Raw genomic sequence first — 24,802 nt, forward strand, 5'->3', positions numbered from 1 at the left:
TTGGTATCAAATAAAACAAATATTTCATGTGTCCAAGATCTTGAAGAAGTACTGCACCTGAAAAAGAGAGTGAACACTGTCAGGAGATCTGTGTGACGCCTCATTGTTTGATGTCACTGGAAACTCTGCACCAGCTCTTGCTTGGTCAATATGTCTTGGGAAAATGGCAGCTCAGTCAGTCGCCAGCTAATGTTTAACAAGGAGGCATTTGTCCAGGCGACAGATCAGGAGTTTTCCTGAACAATGACGTCGGACGGTTCAGGCCCACACTCTGCAAAAACAATGCTTTTGTTTGAAATTCCCCGGCCCTTCTTGTTCTCCTCAAAGCCAGCGTGATCTGAGGCTGCCCCAGCCCACGGAGCGAGGTCACGAGACGTTTGCAAACACAAAGAACGTCGGGGCTCATGGCTGTTCTGTTTTTGCTAAAGGAAAGGTGGTCGCCTATGCATGAACCAAAGGACAAAGTGCAAGGAACAATGTGGATGGGTGCTACCCACCTCCAAAACCCCGTCTTCAGGGAGGTCTGTGCAGTGGACAGCGTTCCGTACTTTGTCTTTGCCGTACAGGGCGCGCAGCGTGTTGGGCCGAAGATGCCGTGCGATTTCCTGTTGAAGGAAAACATCTCCATTGTGGAATTCAACTGAAACTTAAGTTATCAGGAACAAAGGGGAACTGGAGCGGCACACATGCGGTCTGAATTCACAGAGATTTTGACACAGCACATCCTGTTCTCAAGGGTGTTACTAAATCACCGATTACTCAGCAAAGCAACATGTGATCCTTTAGAAGTGTGGAAAAAAGCTCACCTCTCATTCGAAGTGGAAACAATCTGATTACCTAAACTGTTCTCAGTTCTTTTCCTGTGGTTCCAAACCACCTCAGACATATAAAAGCCCTGAAAATAACAGGTTTTTGCTCAGAAACAGCAGGGACTTCTTTCTGGGAAAAAGTATTTATCTCGAAAAAAGGGCTTCCTTTCAAGATCAGACACTCCCAAGGTCAAAGCTGGGCTGAGAGTCTCCAGGAAATGTAACCCTCCCACAGGGTTCTTCATCAGCTGGAGAGAATTCAATTCAGCAAGAAGACCGTTGGTCAAAGAGTGTGGTAACGCACGAGTCGTGCAGATGAAGCTGTCGTAGATGTTCGGTTACTGCAGGCTGAGTCTGGTGGCAGAGAAACGGTTACTGCGCTGACGTACACCAGAGTGCACAGGATGCAGGAAAAAGATTCAAGGGCAGCCCAGCACCGGCCTTGTCTTTAAAGGCATCCATTGTCTTCCCAAACAAAAATGCTCCTTCAAAACAAACACGTTCAAAAGATTGTGGAAGTGAAGCTCAAGAGACTCCGTCTGAAAGAACAGGAAGTGTGGACCAACTGAGCTCTGCTTTGGCTTCAGTTAACCCACCAAGACAATCAATCACTAAGAGCTTAACCTGCAAGTTAACTAAAATTCACTGAATTTAGAACATCGAAGATATTTTAAACGTTTCAGGGAAGTTCAAAAGGTGGATTTTTAGCTACATTATTTTTGAATGTTACTGAGGAAAGTCTTTTCCATTAGCTTTCACGCACCTAGGTGTGTGACGTTTGTTCTTCATATTTAAGTCAGTTAAACCCCAGAAACGAACCAATCAGATGCCGCAGTATGTGGTGCCGGATGCCCCCCACCCTAAACGTTCAAAATGTTTGCCCAACAGACAGCACTGATGGGTCCAACATGGCGACGTCCATTTCGTCATAAAGTGGCGACTGAATTGACCTCATTTGGTTGGAGCTGAGAGAACGCCATTTTCTATGGGTGACGTCACACTCGGTCCACTGAGTCACATATCTCTAAACGCCACCGCACGGCGACCCAAATGTGCGTTTTTTTAGGAAATCGGTCAGGTGGCCGCACGGCGACATTTGTAAGCAGGACCCGGCAGTCGCATTTTTACACGCTGCAGAGGTTTTAAGAAAAGTACAAAATTTTTTTGACATCAGTCAGTGGCTGCCCGGGAACATTTGATTAACAGCAGGAAGGCAGCCGTACGATAATTAGATAATTGAAGGGTCTTCAAGATGATCAGCCGATTTCAGATCGTCGCCCTCCAGCCACCATCCCATTGTTAGACATTGTGCAGTACCAGCGCGGGCACCTGAAATGGGCTGCTGACCTGGGTCAGGGGCCCGGCGATGACCAATCTGGCGATTCCCTGTCACCGTGGGCCCTGCATATAAATGGGGAGACGCCATTGAAGCTGCATTGATGCTCTTCATCTGATGAAGACTCCTGTTGTCGGACTGCTTGGACCTTTTGTTTGGGTTTCTTGGGAGGCATGTTGTTGTAGATTTATAAATTGACAAGATTACATAATGTGTGCTCGAAATCCGAGTTGCAAATGACCAGTAGTCCAGAATGGCCTGCCCCCCCCGGTGGCCCTTGATATGGACATCCGCCATCCGGAGACATTTACACATCGTTTAATCAGAGCTCTGCGATCCGTCTGCCACCGCCCTGTGGTCGCCCAATTTCGTACTAGCATCATCCCCGCCTGATGGCCGCAGTCTACACTTATGACCACGCCCAAAAAATCTTGAAGATTCTGCCAATGCATCTTCATCACGCGGTGGCAGTTGTATTTGCAGTACTGTCTGTGGGGGAAGTGTTATGATATGGGACTTAGTAGGGATGAATAAAGTTAGGTGACCACCTGAGGAAAATAAACATCCATAAATGAGCTTTTTGGATGTGCCCAAGAAGAGTCATCAGCTGAAGATTGTGATAAAAACTCAAACCAATCTTTCTGATATTTAAAGGGACCTCAACAAGGAGAATCAATGTTAGTCCTCTGTGTGCCGTTTATCCAGAGAAGATATGCTCCTAGTTGACCTGTCCATGCTGCTGCTGCTTCCTAATGAGTCTCTGAGGAGGAGAAATTAGGCACAAATGTCCTAAGTTAAAACAATATTCCAAGAAAAAGCTCTGTTCTCTGTAATCGCATTATCTGCCTATAAGAGGCTTGGCGTTCTGCGTTTTTAATGACTGTAACAGTGTACAGGGCTCCTGCACCGACTGCTGGATTGCGTGGATAGGAACGGCCGGAGCACAGCGACCTTGTGGTCACATGATTGTCCAGAAATGTTTGATCCTTAACGCACTGCTGCCTGCCACACCCATCTGTGGAAAAAGAGCCACGAGACAGTACAGACGTGTACTTTCAGGTAAAAGCAAAGAATGCTGGGTGAAACTTTAACACTGGTCCCAGCAGAATGATGAGGGTTTCTTCTTTCTGTGTCCACAGGAAGACTGCAGTTTGGAACGAAATGTTGAAATGGAATCTTCTAACATACTAAATGTGATCTGCATTTTTTTTTTAAAAAGGTGAAAAAGATAGTTTCATTTCATTGAAGGTGTTCCTGAGTGTGTCTCTTGCTCCATCCCCTTCTCAGTTGGAGCCACTTCTCTCATCAAGACGACAGTATGAAGCCCAGTTCCTCTGGATAGTTTAGCTCAAAAAGCTCGGTTCGAGTCCGCCTGCCTGCCTCCCAGCCTTTCAGTCCATCTTTCCAAAACCAAAGTGAAATCTACTCTGCTCTCAATAAACTGTCATCCACCAGCCTGTTGTCTGCTGTTTTGGATCCATCCAGCCTTCTCCTTACAACACTAATCAGGACTTCTTCTTATGGATCTCTCCAGCTCTTCTTGTTGATGTTCTTGGCTCTGTGAGTATTGGCCCGACAGTTTAGGTAGACGTCTGTGTCTTGGTGGATGTGCCTTTGAGCCAAACAGTTTTTCCTCAGATGTCTGAGCGGTCCCGCCTCCTGCTGCCCCTAAGTCATCACTGTTCACTGATGAACCTCCGAGGCCTTTGCAGAACACTGACATTTAAAGTCACATGGGTTTACAGTGGATTTAGTCTTTTAATTTTTACTTTTACATCCTATTTTTACAGTTTATTTTGATCTAAATCCATCTTTATTAACTAGACATTAATAATAATATCCATGTTTCCTTTTCAAACAAATACTTTTTAAAGCATAAAAACTGCATTTTTACTTTTTCTTTTCTGTACTAAACCATGATTTTCTTAATAAAGGTTCTACCTTTGTGCGATTAAAATCCCCGATTATGTAAAAATTCTGTTCCTTAACAAACAAAGAGGGTTTTAGAAAAGGATTTAGAAAAATCTAAATCTAAGTCTAGCCACTTAAAATTTCCTTCTGGATTATTAAAGTCTATCTATCTATCTATCTATCTATCTTTAAAATGAAATGCTGAATCGTGAACTTATAAATCTAAATCACAGTAGGGCTGCACGATATGAGGAAAACTCGCGATATGCGATATTGGTGATTAATATTGCGATAACGATATAATTCGCGGTGTATAAACAATTAGCAAAACAACCAAAAACATAATTTCCGTGTTCACTGCAACAGTTTAAAAATTAGACTCCAAATGACCCTCGTCGACGTAGGAGGCAAACATCAAACATAAAAGGGCTCATCTGATTGATCAACAACGTAAACGGGTCCTTCCGATTGGTTAAATGCATAAAGGGATTTATTTCATTTGTTCAATATTTCAAGCTGCCATGAGATTGTTTTAGCAAATTTAAGGTAACCATTTATTGCGATTTTCGCCGTCTTTTTCGGTATGCATATTGCACAGCTTAATGTCGCGATAACGATAAATTTGCGGTATATTGTGCAGGCCTAAATCACAGGGACTCTGTAGTTTGGCAGTGACACCTAACTACTGTATTATGTTTATGGTTGTAGTGCAACAAAACATGAGAGTAAAAGAGTTCAAATTCGATCACAAACACTAAAGTTAGCAGCTCTTCAGGAAATATTTTCTCTAAAACAGTCTTAACTCCTTAAATGAAAAACAAAAGAGGAGGATGGATAATGTTTCATGTATTATCTTCACTGCAGAGAACGTTAGAGGTCATCCTGAAAAGCTAGCTGCCAAAAAAACCAAACAAGCTAAACTGCTAAATTAGAAGTCTTTCTCCAAGGATTACAGAAGAAAGTCAATAGATGGTGCTGAAGCAGGTGATAGCCTTTCATGTTTACTACAGAGCGGTATCTTTGCTCCACAGAGACAGACCATATCCATTTTCACAAACCCATTAAGAGCAGAAAAAAGAAAAATCAATATTTTCATCAATGTATTTCTCTGCTGTAACAGGAAACTCCACGTTTCAGAGCTATTTTTAGACTCCACATCTGGGATCACTGTGGTGTTGTGTAGACGGGGACAGATGTATTTAAATGTGGGGGGGCGTTTGGTCTGGCGGGGTCCGGCTCGTCTAACAGAGGAGGGCTGTGTCTGTCCACTCTGTTAGGAGGACATGTCACGAGATGGAGCGCAGCCTCATGACTGAGGGACTGACTCAGCGGAGGGTGGAGGTGTCCGAGTCCCACCACCCAAAAAGGTGATTCACCTTCACGATGAAATAAGTTTAAGGTCAATGCCTCCCATTGTTTTTTTTTCCTATTTGACATGAGCTGGTTATGGATTAGTCAGCTGGAATGAATGAATAATCAATTCCTCCCACAAACAGCTGAACCTCATAGACATTTTCACACAGTCCAGAGCCGTGCCGTTTGTGCATTTGGCTCTCCAACAATAATCTCAAAAGACGAACGCGGTCTGTGGGAAAGCTCCGCAGACATCTGCTGGCTGCCAAGCAGCCGCCTGATGGCCTCTGTGCATCGGCGACTTTCTGCTCGCGCGGCAATTCCAACAACCCAGTTCCACCGTGAGCCGGGAGTGCTGATGTGTCAGACGGCACCGGGGTGAGCCCGGGGTCACGCGCTGATGAAACCGCAGGGCCCACACATCGGAGGCAATCAGACAAGTTACAGAACTCCGAGTGGAGTCAACAGATGAAAGACTAGTGTTTACCTGGAAGGATGAAAAACAGAAAGACACAGCAAGAATCTACTTTTACATCTACAGCGGCTTATAAAAGGCTGTCTGTGGCAGTTTTCTCTAAAGAACTCAGCTAATGCAGGCATGCAGGGCAGTTTGTGTCTATATTAAATGTTACGTTTGTGCTCCTAAAAGAGGCTTTTCCTTCTCTGAAAGGGAAATGATGTGTTGCTAAACACAGAACGCAATGGCACAGAAAAGGGAAATTTCAGCACAAAAATCTTTGAGACTCTTGAACAGCCTTCACAGCTGAGTCATGGGCAGCCACCGCGCGTGGGAAGAAGCGTGCAGGTACGGTGTCATAGCAACCCAGCAGCGTGTCTTATCATTAGATTTCACATCATGTTCTAGAACAGCCCTGCAGCTGCAGCAGCACCAAACACACAACGGTTCCTCTCAAGTGTTCGTTTTCTGATATGCTTGTTTGTCCTAAATGTACATTGTGCCAACTATACACTCAAGCGTTCACAAACAAAAGATTGTTTTTCTACTGGACTCAAGTTTTTTTCAACACATCAGTCCCGGACTTCATAAAACAACTAAAATACTCTGAAAAATCTCTGAGGCAGAAAGGGAAAAGGATTGGCATGAAGTTGGCTTTACTCGGAAAGAGCAAACATAACCGTGTGAGGAGGATCCAACTGGGGAAAATACTCACTGGATCAGCCGGGCCGCAGAATTCCCTGAAGGTCTTGGGTGTGTCTGTGCCTCGGATCTCCAGAGCCATGCAGGGTCCAGAGCACAGCTCCGTCACCATACCCTGACAGCACATGCAAGCAAGCAGGCGGGTGTTTTCTTTTTGTGCAAAAATCAAAGCAAACATCTCTTGTCGTTTGCTTTTTGCGGGGGAAAAAGCCCACGATGAGATGGTTGGTACTCACAGGATACTCTAAAACAACCCCTTTGTAAACCTCATAGAACTCCTCTGCGTTCACCCGCTCCATGTTGAACTGTCAAAAACAGAAACACAAACTCAGGAACGTGCGCACGTGAAGCTTTCTTACCCGAACACGTAAATGATTCACATTCAAACCCAGTTTAGAGCCCAAAAGACAGCAGAAATGTTCAAGTTTTACCATCTGAAGTGCAGAGATTTCAAATCCAGCTGCAGATATGGAGTTGAGGATCTTCCCTGTGAGACCTGTGAACACATCAAAGGGCTTCATGTCCTCCAGCTTTTGTGAGTTTTATCCAATAAATCAGACTTTTGGCTTACATTAAATGAAGCAAAACCAACAGTATTGTTACTTAAATGCTGTAACTCAGTCTCAGTTTCTGTGGAAACTGAAGGTGATCCTTTTACGTGCATGTCACTGTGTCCATGCGTTTTAGTAGAAATGATGGAACAGATCTGCATAAGTTACAGTGAAGGTCAGGCGGCTGCAGCAACACATGTGAAAGAGGGCGCCAGCCTCAGGATCTCCGTCAGCCAATGGCAAAAGCAGCTTGTGTCCGCCTCACGCAGACATTTTCCATCAATTCCTCCTGCTGCAGTGAACAACCACAGCTTTCACATTGAGAGGCTCGGTCAGCCCTGTCAGATTTTCTTCTGGTTCTGTCACAGTCTGGCTAAATGCAACAGGTAATAAACCCCCCCCTGAGCCCCCTGTGCACTCCCCAGACAGCGGCAGACAGCAGTCTGCTTTAGATACGCATAACTCAGCTCCCACAGCAGCTGCTGCTGTTGCTAGGTGATCCTATTCTGGGTGCCTGGCAACAGAAACTTCTCTGTTCCAGTCATGTCTGGGTGTAATTTCAGTCACAACTTCCTTTATCATGGCCATGATAGGCTGCGTCTAGTCATAGCTGTCCCGTAAATGAGTTACTTGAGGGATTCTTGAGGGGAATGGGAGCGAGCGCTTCGGCACACTTTGTCCTCAGCTGGACGACCTGTTCAGGCCGAGTTTCTATTCTCGGCTCAGACCAAATATATTCCCAGGGGACTGAAGGTAAACACTGCAAGCTGACTTTAAAATAGTCAAACTGTTTCGAACACTGAGGCTACGCTATCTGCAAATGCTCCGCTCCTAAGAATAAATATCAGAAAAATGGAACATTTAACACGGAAGACTATGCATACTTCACTTTAATCCCATTCAGAGTTTGGTAAACAAAGATGCCAAAAAAAGATCAGTGGATTCTTACAGCTCCCCAAATGAAACAAATACACCCATGGATGAAGAATTACTCAAACCACTCTGTCACCATTTATCTGACCAGGAGTAAGGTGAACTGTAGAAACAGAGACTGAAAAGTAAGTGTACCTCATGATACAACTTTTAGATAAAACAGTTAGCTTCCTTCACTGGGGTCAGTGGTTACGACTTAACATCCAGTCCTCCAAAAAGTCATTTTAGTCAGGCTCAGATCTGAGTTTCTGAGTCCCACTTTGATCAGACGTTTTTTTCAGGACATAGTTTCAGCAGAGCAGCAGTAGTTCATCCCACGCCCACCTCTGAGTGGTGGGCTGTTGGCATGGAGTAAGCCCTCCCCCCATTTCCCATCATCCATCTCCACGCCCTCCTATCTTACAGCCTCTCACAACCCCAACATAACATTAACGGTGCAACAAAATTGGCGAGCGATACTGGAGCTTTCCAGTTTTGAGCCAGATGTCAGATCAGGCGAGGAAAACAAATTTGAACGTGGATCTATTTGTCCATCAGTGGATCCATCTGAATGGAGCGGAGCAGGGAGCTTGTGGCTCCCATGTCACTACAAGCTGATTCACAACTGTTTGAATCATTAAATAAATACTCAGAAACGTGTTTTCAATCTGCATGTCCCTAGTATATGTCCTCTACCATGAGAAAAGTGCTATGGGAACACATGAAAATCCCCAAAGAATTTCATCAAAGTGGATCTTTTGGTGTGTCACTGCAACATGCTGATTCCTTTCCTCACAGCCATTTTTTATTTTATTTTTTTATAACAGTGTGAGGCATTGGGGAAACCTGGTTACTGTATTCACTGAGAGTACATTTGGACGACAAAGACTGGACATTCTCCACTCCACTCAGAAACAAAAGCTGCATTCCCATGAGGCCTTGTCCGTTCACTCTAAACGGATTAATGGGATTCCCACTTCCTGCCACTTTTATGGAGCTCTGGAGGCCGTGGGCTCAACTGACTGAAGCTGAGTTACAGAATGTTTGACAGAACACATTGTAATATGGATGGGAACTTGGTGAGAAGCAAGCAGTGCGATGTACTTCAATACGTTTGTGAAACTAGTGTATTTGCAGACCAGTTCATCTCAAACAATAATCAGTTGGAAATGCTTCCTCCGCTCATGTGACATCCCAGGAGCAAACACAGCCTGGCTCACGTCAAAAGCAGAATAATCCCTCCAAACCCAACAAAGGAGAGAGATAAGGACCAACTTCCTGTCCCGAATGGAAACTCCTTTGTGTGGAGGCCGACAGTTAGCTAGGATTTAGTGGGCTCACAAATGCCGTGAAAAACAAAGCAATTGCCTCCACACTCCACTGTTCTGTGGTTGATCTACAAAAAGCCTTCTCTGACACAAAAGTGTGACCTTTTACACACAAACACAAAAAATATATATATATATCTGTCCTGTTGATTTGAGGCCACAGCAACCTCTGATCCTCAGGTGAAGTGAATGCTGTCAGAACAATGGGTGAGAAAAGCCACAAAGGCCAAGTTGGGCAAAAAAATGTGAGACCTCCAGATGTGAAATGTCTCTGAACTGTACTGAGAGATCATAAATATCATGAGCAACCTTAGCTGAGGCCAAAGTTTGTAACAAAACAGTCTTTAGGGACCGGTGTTTGGGGTCAGAATCAAGGAAGACTGATGGAAGACTCCCTCTAGCAGGAAGTGAGGACAGCTGGTAAACAGGTAGAAGTCTGCACAGTCCCTTCACTGGACTAAGAAAAGTATTAATAACTTTAAATACATATTAGGAACCAGATTATGGTATATTTTTTAAAAAAAGTTAAGAAAAACACGGTAAGATTAGAAAAAATTCTTTCTCTCACTGCTCTTCAAGCATTTTCACAGATCTGATCTGATGATCATTAAATCTAAGTGAAACATTGTTCCATCTGTGTGTGTTGGATGTGTATGTGCAAATACCTCTATTTATGATTAGGAAAAATCATGATGTCAACAGGAAAGCACCATTTTCTTTATTTTCTAAGCAGTTTATGTATTAACATCTAAAACAGATTTTAATGTATGTATTTTTTATGTCGATTGTCTTTTTCCTTCATTTTTAATGCTGAAATGTCTTGAAATAAATCAAATCCATCAATTTGAAAAAAGAAAAGATCAACTATAGGATGTTGGCCATTTGTCCTTCAGAGCCAACAGCATACATAGGATTGCTGCTGGAGACATTTGAAGAGAATCTTGTTTGTCAAGCATTAATTCCTGCAGCAAAGCTTTCCTTGTGCTGGAACCACCATCCAGCTGTTGTCACGACAACACCAGATGGAGGATTGCCTGGCGCCCTGATTGGCATTAATTACATGCTAAGGCTGTTATGCTCCAGTTTCAACCCTTCCAGTGCTCTTTCCAGGGTCCGGATGATAAAACAGACTTCTCTGCTTGTGACGGCATTTCTCTGTCGATCGCTGCACAGTGGGAGCTTCCACAGAACCCTCCAGCAAGAAAACCTTGGAACTAGACATAGGTGTGTTTATTTTTGATGTAAAACTGGGCTTTTTGGTGGTTCAGACCATCACTACACCACCACCATGCTTTACAGTGGGAATGCTGTATTTGGCTACCTCCAAATACAGCATTCGCTACGGCGGGTCCTTTCTGCAGAGACCGTAAAGCTGTCGTCCTCTTTTATTTCAAAAAGAATTGAACTAGTACTGCTTTTAACCAGCATGTTTTAATTATGTACCACTATAAAGATAAATGTATAATCATTTAATAGTAAAAAATAAACAACTTTAGCACAAGATTTTTCTCTTTGAGAAAAATAGCTGCTTCCTTTAGATCTGGCGGTGCCTGAACGCAACATCAGACCAGAAAATGAGTAAATGACTCAGTAATGAAGAAATACTTATTTAGCAGCCATTTAGCCTTTTAACTCTTTATCCAGCTTTAAAATCACATCAACTTTTCCGCTGGAAATTGACTCCAGAAGTGAGATCACCACCATCTCCTGAATACAAAATAGGGCTCTTGATTCTATAAAAAGAACAGACATTATTGTATTAGAGCTGCATGTCTGAGTCACACTGCCGTCCTGATGTACAGAGAGGAAGAAATGACAGCAGCCACCAACAATCACTGCAGATATACACGGGGGGGCCTTTCGATCCAGATAAGGTTTTATAACCGTTACAGCTGCTCCATAGTGGTTTCCATTCAACAAACCATGGTTGTGCTTATTACACAACAGCAACATGAGGGGGAAAAAAGCCACAAAATGGGCTGTAAATGTTTGAGTGGATCATGGCGGATGCGTCTGCACGCTGACATGGCATTAATACACACCGGAATGCTCCAAACAATCGGACCACATTTACAAAGGTTGCTGTTCCCCAGAAAAAGGTGCATTTCCTGCAAAAAACAACAGGTTTAACTATAAGCAGAAAAAGAAAATTCAAAACAGTAATCAATGATTGAACGTTCAAGCAAGTGCTGGATGAAATTAGATAAGGAAGCTAATAAATGCTAATGGCTGATATGAACTCCAAAGGCTGCAGCCATAGCTAATCTGAGAGAGAACATTTTATTATTACGGTACTTCAAAAATGTAAATATTGAGGACTAAAAAGGCCAAAGATAGCAACATTTGAAAAACAGTGACAAGAAAAATCATGTCAATGTCCGAAAAAAGGAAGAATACTTGAAATGAAAAACTGGATTCTGAACCATTTGACAAATGAAGCAGCGCTACAAGAAGCTCTCAAGACAAAAAACAACTGAATGACGGCAGAAACGTTCAAGTTTAACGGAAATTTCTAGCTTAAAGCGATACTTTTTAGAAGAAGTTTAAGCTTTGTCTTTCATACCAGGTATAACAGCACAATATTTTTTTAAAAACTAATAAATAAAGATGAGCCAACAAAGAAAAGAACTTTCGGAAGATGCTGATTATGTTGATGCCAGAATTCTGCAAAAATGCATCCTCATTTATATATGAGGAAATCTGCTGTATTTCTGTCAAAAAAGGCAAAATAATTAAGTCACTTCTTGCAGGTGAATTTTTTTAAATCATAATTTCTCTTTTAACTTCATTTATACTTATAAAATAAAATAAAACAGACATGAATGCATGAATTAAAAGGAGCACAAAAAATATTTTTTGCATTTGTTACAGAACAATCACAGTTCTGTAACAAATGAAAAATGTTTGTACTTTTTCAACAAAACACTAACGTAATATATGTTTATTTTCAGGATGTTTTATTTGAGCTTAAATCTTTGGTGTAATCAGTTTTTTTTTGACTGATCTATTATACAGTTTCTGACTGTTTACATTTAAATTTTGTTCTTTAATTCGGTTCCTTTTACTTTTTTCCTCAAACATCTGTTGTAATAAAGTCAGACATGTCATTTTTAACCTAAAGAAGGATGGGTTAGTGGAATCTCTGCGCTTAGAGATTCTCTTTTCTGCTGAATAAAAGCAGGATGACTCCTACAGACTTCTACAATGGCATCTGTTATTATTCATTAAAGAATATCTGACTCCACTTTACTTGATATTTCGTCTTTCATGGTGACTTTTAGTTGAGATTTCATCAATAATAATAACTAAATGTTGGGCTCATAGCACCCAGCCCCATGCAGGGGGTTTGAAGCTGTGCAGACTGATGCTCTCAGGCAGCACTGTGCTCAAATGTTTTCACCAATAATAATAAAAAAGGTGCATTCATTCACAATATGAAGTTGTGAAACACTTGTGAAAATTTAATCCAGAGAAAGTGAAACTACCGCTGGAAGGCAGGACATGTTCTTGTAATTGGAAGGAAAGTGGTGATAAGACAACTACAGCAAACACTCAGAAACTCATTTTGCTTAAGGATCCTATCAAGTATATCTATGTGAATGTGAGCTGCTGTTTGCTCCAAGGTGGATCAATAACCAGGTTTCCCCTCAGACAGGACCTAACTGTGTGCTGACTCCAGCTCTGCCCCGAGGATTTCACATTTCACAGGTCACAGCTCTGGCGGCATGCTCCAAGAGCCGGGATCAAGGCAGGGATTTGGAAAAACCCAAGGCCAAATTCCATATGAGTAAGATCCATTGAGCAGACCGGTCTCGTCTGTCTTGATTATCCGTTTGAGCACAAAGACACACATGCAGAGAAGAATCCTCTGATCCATCCCATACTCTACACTCGAGAATCTGACCTGTCCCATCAGAGTTCAGCTGGGTGAACTGGATCGGTTCAGGAATTCCTTTGTGTCTTCACCTGTTGGCCCTTTAGAAATACCAGCCAGAACTATTCAGAGGGGACTGGTTAAGCCCGGTGTTATGAAAAGTGTTCATTCTTTGATTTATTTTGAGCTATTTTACTTGTTTCTTCATTTGCTTTGCTGTGTTTCTACACAGAAGTCAAACGTGTCATTCAGCTGGAAATGTAATATGGAAAGAGAAATTAAGGGGATTCAGGGATCTATGAATCCTCCAGAAAGAATCCAGTCCTCAAAGCTCTGCTCCTTACCGTCGGACACAGCATGAGGTTTGATTATGCAGCACGTGCAGTCTGTAAAGGTGGCTGTGTTGGAGGGTCCGTGGCCAATTGCAGAAGGGAAAAAGAATTCTAGCTCCTAAGAAAAACAAAGAAGAAGACTGGAAACGGAGCACATGTGGATACACTGCAAGGTTTTTCACAGAAAGCCCTTACTCTTGCTGCTGCATCGAGCGACTCGGAGCCGTGCCCGACATTTTGAAGGCCGTCTGTCCCAAAGTGAGCGCGGATGCTCTGTGGGGCCTCCCTCCGTGCTGCTGCAGAATCCGCGGGTCCCAGGAGCTTCCTCCAGACAGACGTGGCCTCGTCACCCATTATCTCCATAGCAACCACAGGGCCCGAGGACATAAACTGTACCAGGTTACTGCAAAATGGAGCAATAGGAAGCGAAGTAATGATTTGAATGGAAACACGGTAAAAAAACAGAGAAGTCTAATACGGAGAGAACTCACTTAAAGAAAGACTTGGACTGATGCTCCATGTAGAAGTCTGCAGCCTGGCTCCTGCAGTCCAGCAAAAGCAGGAAGCAAAGTTAATAGGAGACCAAAAGATTACAAATATCCTATAAAGTTGTTCGTTTTCTATTTAAAATAAAATAATGACACCACTTGAGACTTTAGTCATTTCAAAAACATTCAGCAGTCGCTGTATTTATCTCAATAAAGCACATTTTTGTTTATTATTGTTAATAGATCTTAGGGGGGAAACGATTCATTTCTACAACGGATCGATTCATGTCGGAATTTGTGGCTGACGATACGGTTCATATTGGATGTTGGTTCTGTCAAGGTGCAGGGGGGCTCGAGAGCCGGTAGGACCCAGAATGCAGAGGCAGGGGCACGTGGTTCAAGGGCAAGGGGTTTAATAGTAACAAAAAGCGCTGCAGAGCAGGATGACAAAACAAAACTAAAACTTACTGTGGCATGGCGAGGGACAAGGAACAAGGCATGAACACCATAACAGGGGTACTGGACCAACACAGGAGGAAGGCAGAGACAAGACTTATATACAGACAGGGCAGACAAGACACAGGTGGACACGATCAGGGCTGAATGGGAACCAAAGGAAGTAAAACTCAAGAAACCAGACAAGACAGGAGACTTTCAAAATAAAACAGGAAACAGAAACAAGACAGAACAAGGACCAAAAACAAGACAACAAAATCAAATCATGACAGTACCCCCCCCTCAAGGAACCGCTCCGAGGTTCCAAAAGTCACATGAGGGGGGGGCCCCGGAGGATAAACCTCGACGGGCACAAGAGTCCGGAGAACGGCCGGGGGTCCGCGCCGTCCGGCGAGGCAGGTCCGGAGGACGGCCGGGGGCCGAGCGGTCCGGCGAGGCAGGTCCGGAGGACGGCCGGGGGGCCGTGCGGTCCGGCGAGGCAGGTCAGGCGTGGTGGAGTCGTCAGGCGTGGTGGAGTCGTCAGACGTGGTGGAGTCGTCAGGCGTGGTGGAGTCGTCAGGCGTGGGGGAGTCGTCAGGCGTGGTGGAGTCGTCAGGCGTGGTGGAGTCAGGCGTGGAGTCAGGCGTGGAGTCAGGCGTGGAGTCAGGCGTGGAGTCAGGCGTGGAGTCAGGCGTGGAGTCAGGCGTGGAGTCAGGCGTGGAGTCAGGCGTGGAGTCAGGCGTGGAGTCAGGCGTGGAGTCAGGCGTGGAGTCAGGCATGGAGTCAGGCATGGAGTCAGGCATGGAGTCAGGCTCCGGCGGGTCGGGCCAGCAGTCAGGCTCCGGCGGGTCGGGCCAGCAGTCAGGCTCCGGCGGGTCGGGCCAGCAGTCAGGCTCCGGCGGGTCGGGCCAGCAGTCAGGCTCCGGCGGGTCGGGCCAGCAGTCAGGCTCCGGCGGGTCGGGCCAGCAGTCAGGCTCCGGCGGGTCGGGCCAGCAGTCAGGCTCCGGCGGGTCGGGCCAGCAGTCAGGCTCCGGCGGGTCGGGCCAGCAGTCAGGCTCCGGTGGGTCGGGCCAGCAGTCAAGCTCTGGCGGGTCAGGCGTGGAGCCGAGCTCAGGCGGGTCAGGCGTGGAGCCGAGCTCAGGCGGGTCAGGCGTGGAGCCGAGCTCAGGCGGGTCAGGCGTGGCAGTGGAACCGGGGACCCATCGGGGCGCAGGCGGCACCCCCCTGGGAGCCGGGACGGGTCGGGGCGCAGGCGGCACCCCCCTGGGAGCTGGGATGGGTCGGGGTGCAGGCGGCACCCCCCTGGGAGCCGGGACGGGTTGGGGTGCGTCCGGGACCACCACTGGACATGGCTGTGGTGCGTCCGGGACCACCACTGGGGGAGGTTGTGGTGCATCCGGGACCACCACTGAACGTGGCTGTGGTGCATCCCGGACCACCACTGAACGTGACTGTGGGGGACGGCGGGGACGACGGCGACGTCGACCCCCCCTCATGGCGAGACGGCTCCCAGTTTAGTCCTGCTCTGCTGGGTCCAGAAAATTTGGTTGGTCCATTCTGTCAAGGTGCAGGGGGGCTCGAGAGCCGGTAGGACCCAGAATGCAGAGGCAGGGGCACGTGGTTCAAGGGCAAGGGGTTTAATAGTAACAAAAAGCGCTGCAGAGCAGGATGACAAAACAAAACTAAAACTTACTGTGGCATGGCGAGGGACAAGGAACAAGGCATGAACACCATAACAGGGGTACTGGACCAACACAGGAGGAAGGCAGGGACAAGACTTATATACAGACAGGGCAGACAAGACACAGGTGGACACGATCAGGGCTGAATGGGAACCAAAGGAAGTAAAACTCAAGAAACCAGACAAGACAGGAGACTTTCAAAATAAAACAGGAAACAGAAACAAGACAGAACAAGGACCAAAAACAAGACAACAAAATCAAATCATGACAGGTTCATTTTGAAAGAATCCGATTGGAACCGATTCACTGACCCAAAACGGATCCAGAACATATTCAACCAGTGTGACTCATAGATAAATACCTGGTACTGAAAAGTTCAGGTGACGTTTTCCAGATTCCTTGTATTTCTTGCAAGATAATCAAGTGTAAATGAAATATGTGTACAAACAAACAAGTAAACAGAATGAATGTCAAATCCATTCACATTTTAGTTTCCTAAAGTTCAGTCCACTGTTGTTTTTCTACATCCAAAGAATCATGTCAGTAAATGTCTGACAGGTTGCTCCAGCACATCTGGAGGGTCATCGTGATCTCACCATGAAAGTCTGGTCATCTTAGCTTTGGTCACGATCAGGTTGGAGGAGTAAACCAATTCCATCACATCCCCGATCTTAGTCACAACATCTGGCTTTATCAGAGCGAGAGTTCTGCACAGACGGAGACAGAAAACAGCTTCAGAGAAAACATCACAGCACCGTCACATAGTCTTCTTCAAGAACTCACAAAATGAGGGGAAAGATGAAAGAAACCTTTGACATAACTTTACTTCAGCGTCCTGTGGAGATGATGTTCACCTTTCTGATTTGCGTGTTTTAATCCTTCCATTAGCTTTGAACCCTCGCCATAATGCTGCCACCACAACACTGGTATGTGCAGCTTTTAAAGGGCCGACATCTCGCTATGCTTAAGCCTTTTACAGTAAACTATATCCATGCGTATGACAATACCTTTGGTCCGCTAAACACATTTTTTGTCCCCCTGTCCCCAAGAACCCCCGCATAACTGGCCTCAATGACTACAGGCCTGTGGCACTCACGTCTGTAGTCATGAAGTCATTCGAGCGTCTGGTCCTCCCCCACCTCAAATCCTTCACCTCCCCCCTCCTGGACCCTCTGCAGTTCGCCTACAGAGCCAATAGGTCTGTAGACGATGCCATCAACCAGGCCCTACACTTCATCCTGCAGCACCTGGACTCCCCGGGAACCTATGCTAGGATTCTGTTCGTGGACTTCAGCTCTGCGTTCAATACCATCCTCCCCTCTCTGCTCCAGGAAAAGCTCCTCCAGCTCAACGTGCCTGACTCCACCTGCAGGTGGATCACTGACTTCCTAATGGACCGGAGGCAGTGTGTGCGGCTGGGGAAGAATGTCTCCACCACCCAATGCATCAGCACAGGAACTCCACAGGGCTGTGTACTTTCCCCTCTGCTCTTCTCCCTGTACACTAACTGCTGCACCTCCAGCCATGACTCTGTCAAACTGATCAAGTTTGCAGATGACACCACCCTCATCGGACTCATCTCTAATGATGATGAGTCTGCCTATAGGAGGGAGGTGGACTGGCTGGGGTCGTGGTGCAGCATCAACAACCTGGAGCTGAACACCCAGAAGACAGTGGAGATGATCGTGGACTTCAGGAGAGTCACACCCCCCTCACCCCCTCTCACCCTGTCAGACTCTCCTATCAACCTAGTGGACTCTGTGCGTTTCCTCTGCACCACCATCACGCAGGACCTCAAGTGGGAGCCATCCATCTGCTCTCTCCTCAAAAAGGCCCAGCAGAGGATGTACTTCCTGCGGCAGTTGAAGAAAGCCCGGCTGCCGGCCCAGATGATGGTGCAGTTCTACACGGCCATCATTGAGTCCATCCTCACCTCCTCCATCACCGTGTGGTACACTAGTGCCACAACCAGGGACATTAACAGGCTACAGCGTATTGTGCGCTCAGCAGAGAAGGTGATCGGCTGCAGCCTCCCATCTGTCCAGGAACTATATGTCTCCAGAACCCGGGGACGTGCAGGCCGGATAGCTGCCGACCCTTCCCACCCTGGACATTCCCTACTGAAACTACTCCCTTCAGGCAGGAGGCTAAGGTCCATCAGGACCAGAACCTCCAGACACAAGAACAGTTTCTTTCCCTCTGCAGTCAGACTCTTAAACGCCCTGTAACCCCCCCCCCCCCCCCCTAAATTTCACTTCAATGTCCAATCAGTCACCAGCCCACTACCTGCACCTTGAACATTCTCAGTTTGCACTGTTTTGACACCCCTTGCACTACTGACTCTATTTATATTTTTGTTCTGTCCATTTGTAAAAATGTTGTTGCTTACTGTTCTTCTGTTTTATGTTGCACATTTGCACCGAAACAAATTCCTACTCTGTGTAGCTACACAGAATATGGCAATAAAAACTTCTTGAATCCTTGAATCCTTTTTAGGAAATATTTGTTATTATCACAGCAATTTTTTTCTGCCCGGAAGTAAGACGACTTGATCTCTGAGGCTCCGCCTTTCCCTCCTTGAAGGTGCCGTCCATTTCATGATGTCATTCTAGAGTCGGCCTCGGCGGCGTGTCTGTGTTTCACGCACACAAAGAAAAAAACGACATCCGAACTTTTGCAAAGATGGATGTGCATTTTGGGCAAATTAAAAGGAAAGCGTTAAGCCGATCACCGCTAGCTCCACGGAGAAAGCGAGTGTGTGTTTGCCTGGGGTCAGTGCTGGCAGCGCAGACTCTTCCTCACTTTGTGACGTCACAAAGTGGATTGGGAGGGGCTGGTGCTCATAGTGCAGGTTTTTAGAGGAATACCCAGAGAACCGTGAATTAATCAGAATACCACTTTGGGTTTGTTTTTGTGAGGAATTCACATTATAATACACGTAAAAGCTCTAAAAAGTTGATTTTGCATGATATAGGCCTTTTAATGAAAATAATATTTTAATAAATTTTCATTCATATTAATATAACTTTTTTCTTAACAATCCTATTCACAAAGGCCGCCCGGAGTATTTTCTACGCCACAAATCTGATCTTTTTCCAGCCGCATTTTTTCTTCTGTTCCTGATTCACAACGATTTGATTAAAGAAATACTCAGAAGAGCAATTTTCAGCCTAATTTTCTTTCTATATGGACTCCATGATCAGAAAAATATCAAAAGAAAAAGTTGCAAACACCAAAAACACAATTTTCATTGAACGTGACTCGAACACACCTTCCACATAAAAGAGGGTGAGCCGCATGAAATCTTAAAAACCTAATGACTTGATATGATGCAGTCAATTTTGGTCACTTTTTCTATTTTTTTTAAAATCTTATGTGAATAATGATTACATCTTTTATCAGCAAAAATGTCTGCATAAAATAAAGTAAGATTGGGGGTGGGAATTCAAAAGATTTTACTTCTACCAACTCGTTTTTCAAGCACTTTATTACTTTCTGTTTATCATGTTTATGTCACTATTTTATTTTTTGTTAAAAAAAAAAAAACTCAAAGTACATTAATCAATCTTTATCTTTTTTTTCATTTATGATGCTTTATGGTGCCTTCAACTTTGATGTGTTTTATTAAAACATGAAGTTTGTAAAACTATTTACGTAAACAGTAATGTTTTCTGATTTCCACTGACCGCTTTACATTTTTGAGGCGTCTGGAAAAAAGCTTCTCTTCCAGTCATTCTTTTCAAGAGCTTGCACATAAATCTGAATGGTATGTGCAGTAACTAGAGGGGATAAAAGAGACTTACGTGCAGCTTAACCAATCGTACCTTTCTTTTTTGCTGCCCAGCTTGTTTCTTGTGTACTGATCTCCATAATCTATCAGATTTAGCTGCCGGGAGAAAACATTCACTCGGTTCCCAACAAACAAATCCCGTGGATGGATGTCATCATACTTGATCCTTTTTAAAAATACCCGCTGGTTTTTCACATCGAACTGTAGAGTGATAAAAAAAAACACACACACACACTCAGACTTGTAGATTGTTCAATGATTTATACATTTGAGAAGGAGGCAAAGACTGCAATCACAACCTTTAAACTATTCAATGTGTTCAAAAGCTACAGAAAAGAAATCAGTAATCAGAAATAAGTGGAATTATAATAATTATTGTTTTTTTTACCATTTCCATGGAGCCATCGTTGGGGTAATAGAACAGCTGGAAGCGTCTCATCAGAGCTGCGATGGGGTCAAACCATTCAGCTAGAAAAGCATAGCGATCCTCCTGAAGAGACAAGAAGTCAGTCAAATTCTAAACAGCAAGAAATAAAATGCAGTGGCGTGAATCCAGTAAAACGTTTGACTAAACTTCTGATGTATGTTCAACCATGTGAGATACAATTAAGCCTTTAGCATTGCACAGCAGGGACCCCAGTGCCAGATTTGAATGTTAAACATACCAGTATTGGTGGGATTCTGCATTATTAGCATCACCAAGACAGAAAGTGACCATAAAAAGGGGGGGTATTTCTACTATTATTTGTATCAGCCAACATATGTCGATGCAAACTGACCAATCAGAAAACATTTCCATAAAAACAGCTTTTTAATTTGAAATCAAAAGCACATACTAGTGTTTATTCGTCGACTGCTAAACCCTGGATTGACCTGACACGCTTTGCTAAAATCTATATTCAATTAAAACATGTTCCGTGCTATTAAACTTATTTATATTTCAGGAGAAATAATTACAAGACACACTTAGTTCCACAGAAGAGTTAGCACCTTGCTTTCCTAGATCTGCTAAAAGTTGCTAAGCGGAGTTTAGCAAACAACAACATCTTCAATTTGTTCAAAATTAATTATACGTTTTATATCATTAAAGCGTTTTGGAACGTTTTTAAATAAAGAGGGGCGATAAACGCTTACCATTTTAACAAGTAAACAAAAGCTAAATGTCGTAGCTCTGTTTAATGGACGGCAGTTATCCCGGGCTCCGATTCGTATCTATAGCAACCAGCCAAGGTGCGTTCATGAAAAACCGTCGTTGAGCACCTCTGACAATTCTGAACAAAAAAACAAAACAAAAAACACTGTTGCGCGCTCACATCTCAAAAGAAATATTGTTAAGTAGTTTTAATATATTTTTTTGAAGACCTTTTATTGTTCACACATTTTTTATTGAAAAAAGAAGTATCAGTTTGACAACATTGACTTGTGTTTTGACAACCTTAGAAGGTCAAATGTACGGATGTCTTTAAACGCAACTGTTGACTTTTGCACCCGGAACAACAACATTGACGGATGTGGTACATGTTAGCCAAATTAGTCCAACGTCGTTAGATTAGGGTCCCACTTTTGGATTAAGTTGCAATTAATCGCAAATCCAGAGTTGCTCCATGGGTTCATCTGCTCGGTTGAGACTCTTCATTAACCGAAACAGGCCTTTGATCCTGGATGGAGGTTTAGCAACTGAACTGGAAGCACACGGGGCACAACTACAGGTAAAGTAAATATGTTATGATATTATCCAATGGTTGCTTTGAACGTTTTTGGGCAATAAATGCATTAAAGCGCACATAAAGACTGTGGTCCGGTCTCGTGCGCATACAACTTGTAACAAACTCAGTAAACCACTAGATAGAGCCATTGTGTCCTGTGAAGTTGGTTTCTGCTTCACTCAGGAGCATCATTTGTTATGCGTTACTACTCAAGTAGTACTTAAGTAACGCCCGGAAAGATGAACTGGAAGATGGTGTGAATGGAGGGGAAAAAAAACGGTTTCACAGTGAAAGGGATTTTCTAACCATGACAAATATGGTAGTCAATACCAGTATTTACCTGTTAGTTCCTTACGTGCAGATTTAAAGGTAATTTTATGTTATTTATGTGTGTGTGTGTACAAAGGGAGATCCTCTGTGGAGTGCCAGACTTTTGCACACGAATCCCAAGGCCATAAAAGATGCTCATCACAGGTCAGTTGATGCGCAGGTTTTCAATAGTCACGTCAGTTTAGTCAAATTTTGTGTCATTTTTCTCTATGTACTGGTGCTGATGACTAAAACGAGAGTTTCTCTTTGGCAACAGGTTCCTCCTGAGTGGGGCTGATGTCATCACCACGGCCACGTACCAGGCGAGCGTCCAGGGTTTTGTAACCCACCTGGGCATGAGCGCTGAACGGGCCAAGGAGCTGCTGATGTCTGGAGTCCATCTTGCCAGAGAAGTGGTGAAAAATTTTGGCTCTGGTAAGAAACAAAACACTTTTTGATCGATGTATTCGTCCCTGTGGATTTTGATCCTCATCTTTGTCTTATTTATTCTTCTTTAAGGGAATACGGGCCCTTTGGTGGCGGGCTCAATTGGATCATATGGAGCCTATTTACATGATACCTCGGAGTACACGGGGACTTTTGCAGAGAAGATGACTGTTGATGTGAGGGTTTTACACCTCCTTTGGGCTGCACTGTTGGTGGACAGAGAACTATGTGGTGGGTGACTGCTGCTGTCCCCTGGTTCATTTTTTTATGGAGTGCAGGAGCTGAAAGACTGGCATCGGCCGCAGGTTGAGGGCTTATTGGCAGCCGGAGCTGACCTCCTCGCCTTTGAGACAATCCCAAGTATCAAAGAGGCCGACGCTGTGGTGGAGCTGCTCAGAGAGTTCCCCGACTCCAGCGCCTGGCTGTCCTTCTCCGTTAAGGTAGACCGCCGGAGAGGAAAAGCTTCTGTCTAGTGTAGCACCAGTTTTTAGAGACTCTGGTCACAGCTTGGCTTCTGTTGTGGTCCGAAACCACCTTTAGGACGAGACACGAATTTCCGATGGCAGCCCTTTCGCAGAGGCTGTGCGGGTCGCCAGCAGGTCCGCCCAGCTGCTCGCCGTAGGAGTCAACTGCTGCTCCCCAACGGTGGTGGAGCCCCTCCTGGACTCTGCCAGCTCTCAGCTGAGCCCAGACATGAGCTGGGTGGTGTACCCCAACAGTGGCTGGGAGTACGACTCCCAGCAGGGGTGAGTCTGTGAGCAGGGTTTCTACCACGCTGGTTCTGTTCTGCGGCGAGGGAGAGCAGACAGGGAGACATTTATCTACTGTGGACTACAAACAAGGCGTAATGTTGTCTAAACAGATTTTTTTTTTACCATTTCAGATTGTGAATAATTTCTGTAAATTGAGAGTTAATTTACTGGGTTTCATTTTGTTGAGCCGTTTCAAAGAAACACGTCTGTTTTTACCCGCTGGTCCAGCTGCCCGGTGGGGGTTGTGGTTAGCGAGAAGGCTGTGGGTTAAATCCCAGCTGGGACCTTCCTGTGTGGAGGCTGCATGTCCCCCTCCAGCATGCGTTTGTTGACGGGCAGCCCGTTACCTCCACAGCCCAAAAACAGGCTGTGAATTGAAGAACTGTACAGGCTGTAACCCTGCCTTTGCCCAACAGTAGCCGGATAGGCTCCAGCAACCTCTAAGCAGGTTTAACAGATGAATGAATGTTTGCATCCTTCAATTCAAACAAAAAATTTGCACTAAACAGGTCTTTAAATCTTTAAAAACTAAAACAGTCGGCTGTATCAGTGACCAAACACCCACATGTAGCATCATTTGCAGGCATCCTGGCATTATTATTTGCATCTCCGTCAAAGTTTTAATAAATGCTATTTTTTTTGTTTTTGTTTAAAGGTGGCAAGCTCGAGGGGAATCGTCGATATGGATCCCTGAGTTGAGCCGCAGATGGGTGAAGCAGGGTGCTGCTCTGATAGGTACGATGAGCTGCTCTCCCTTCCCGTCAGCCATCGCCTCTTTTGCTGTGTTTTCTCTGAGCCGTGTTCTGTCTGCCAGGTGGCTGCTGCTGCATCAGTCCTGCTGAGATCGCAGAGTTGAGAAAAGTCTTAAAAGGAAGTTGCGACGGACAGCCTTGAAAGCAGAACTTTACAGCCCCTCCCTGGGCCTGGGAGCCAGCTGAAGTGACGGCATCAGGATGGATGTAAACATGCAGAAAAGTGAGGAGGAGGAGGTTTCAGGAAGGACAATGACAACAAATTTATTAACAATAGAGTCCAGTGGGAAAAATAGGAAAAGGTCAAATCACAAAGCCAACTCAGAAATTCTTTTCAGGGGTTTGTATGCCTGAAGCTAAATTAAATGTAAATAAAGCCAAAATTCTTTACAATGGGGCAAAAAAGTATTTATTTAGCCACCAATTGTACAACTTCTCCCACTTAAAAAGATGACAGAGGCCTGTAATTTTTATTATAGGTAAACCTCAACTATGAGAGACAAAATGAGAAAAAAAAATCCAGAAAATCCCATTGTCTGATTTTTTAAAAAAGAATTTATTTGTAAATTATGGTGGAAAAGAAGTAAAGGTATTTGGTCAATATCAAAAGTTCAACTCAATACTTTGTTAAATACCCTTTGTTGGCAATCAAAGCAGTCAAATGTTTTCTGTAAGTCTTTACAAGGTTTTCACAAACTGCTGCTGGTATTTTGGCCCATTCCTCCATGCAGATCTCCTCTAGAGCAGTGATGTTTTGGGGCTGTCGCTGGGCAACACAGACTTTCAACTCCCTCCAAAAATGTTCTATGGGGTTGAGATCTGGAGACTGGCCAGACCTCTCCAGGACCTTGAAATGCTTCTCAAGAAGACACTCCT

General features: G+C 44.6%; 2 protein-coding genes and 1 long non-coding RNA gene across 3 annotated transcripts; 2 read left to right on the top strand and 1 right to left on the bottom strand.

Annotated features, from left to right (window-relative positions):
- Positions 1-2: 2 nt before the first annotated feature.
- On the bottom strand, positions 3-21,197 carry nme7 (NME/NM23 family member 7). The gene is made up of 12 exons (XM_023954485.1): positions 21,095-21,197; positions 20,349-20,450; positions 19,995-20,161; positions 16,767-16,877; positions 14,057-14,107; positions 13,761-13,968; positions 13,578-13,683; positions 7,000-7,064; positions 6,805-6,873; positions 6,582-6,683; positions 498-605; positions 3-57 (listed from the first exon to the last, which is right to left on the bottom strand). The coding sequence occupies exons 1-12, from the start codon at positions 21,095-21,097 to the stop codon at positions 25-27; spliced, it is 1,125 nt and encodes a 374-aa protein (XP_023810253.1). The 5' UTR covers positions 21,098-21,197; the 3' UTR covers positions 3-24.
- Positions 2,333-3,599, top strand: LOC110014979. The gene is made up of 2 exons (XR_002290028.2): positions 2,333-3,204; positions 3,285-3,599. It is a non-coding gene; the product is annotated as an uncharacterized LOC110014979 (long non-coding RNA).
- A 230-nt stretch (positions 21,198-21,427) lies between the features above and the next one.
- Positions 21,428-24,319, top strand: LOC101164391 (homocysteine S-methyltransferase). The gene is made up of 8 exons (XM_011474426.3): positions 21,428-21,669; positions 22,073-22,140; positions 22,253-22,410; positions 22,495-22,598; positions 22,701-22,862; positions 22,963-23,168; positions 23,830-23,909; positions 23,989-24,319. The coding sequence occupies exons 1-8, from the start codon at positions 21,565-21,567 to the stop codon at positions 24,066-24,068; spliced, it is 963 nt and encodes a 320-aa protein (XP_011472728.1). The 5' UTR covers positions 21,428-21,564; the 3' UTR covers positions 24,069-24,319.
- The last annotated feature ends 483 nt before the right edge of the window (positions 24,320-24,802 follow it).

The sequence above is a fragment of the Oryzias latipes genome, chromosome 4 (assembly GCF_002234675.1).
Source record: "Oryzias latipes chromosome 4, ASM223467v1".
In the NCBI taxonomy this organism is placed as follows: domain Eukaryota; kingdom Metazoa; phylum Chordata; class Actinopteri; order Beloniformes; family Adrianichthyidae; genus Oryzias; species Oryzias latipes.

Bases quoted from the DNA above. Each gene is read 5' to 3' on its own strand.
- nme7 (XM_023954485.1), bottom strand. The intron at 13,969-14,056 runs GTGAGTTCTCTC...TCCATTTTGCAG, and splicing joins CAGTCCAAGTCTTTCTTTAA to TAACCTGGTACAGTTTATGT. The intron at 606-6,581 runs GTGAGTATTTTC...TTCCTTCAACAG, and splicing joins TCTGCGGCCCGGCTGATCCA to GAAATCGCACGGCATCTTCG.
- LOC101164391 (XM_011474426.3), top strand. From the start codon at position 21,565: ATGGGTTCATCTGCTCGGTTGAGACTCTTCATTAACCGAAACAGGCCT. The intron at 21,670-22,072 runs GTAAAGTAAATA...GTGTGTACAAAG, and splicing joins CACACGGGGCACAACTACAG to GGAGATCCTCTGTGGAGTGC. The intron at 22,599-22,700 runs GTGAGGGTTTTA...TATGGAGTGCAG, and splicing joins CAGAGAAGATGACTGTTGAT to GAGCTGAAAGACTGGCATCG.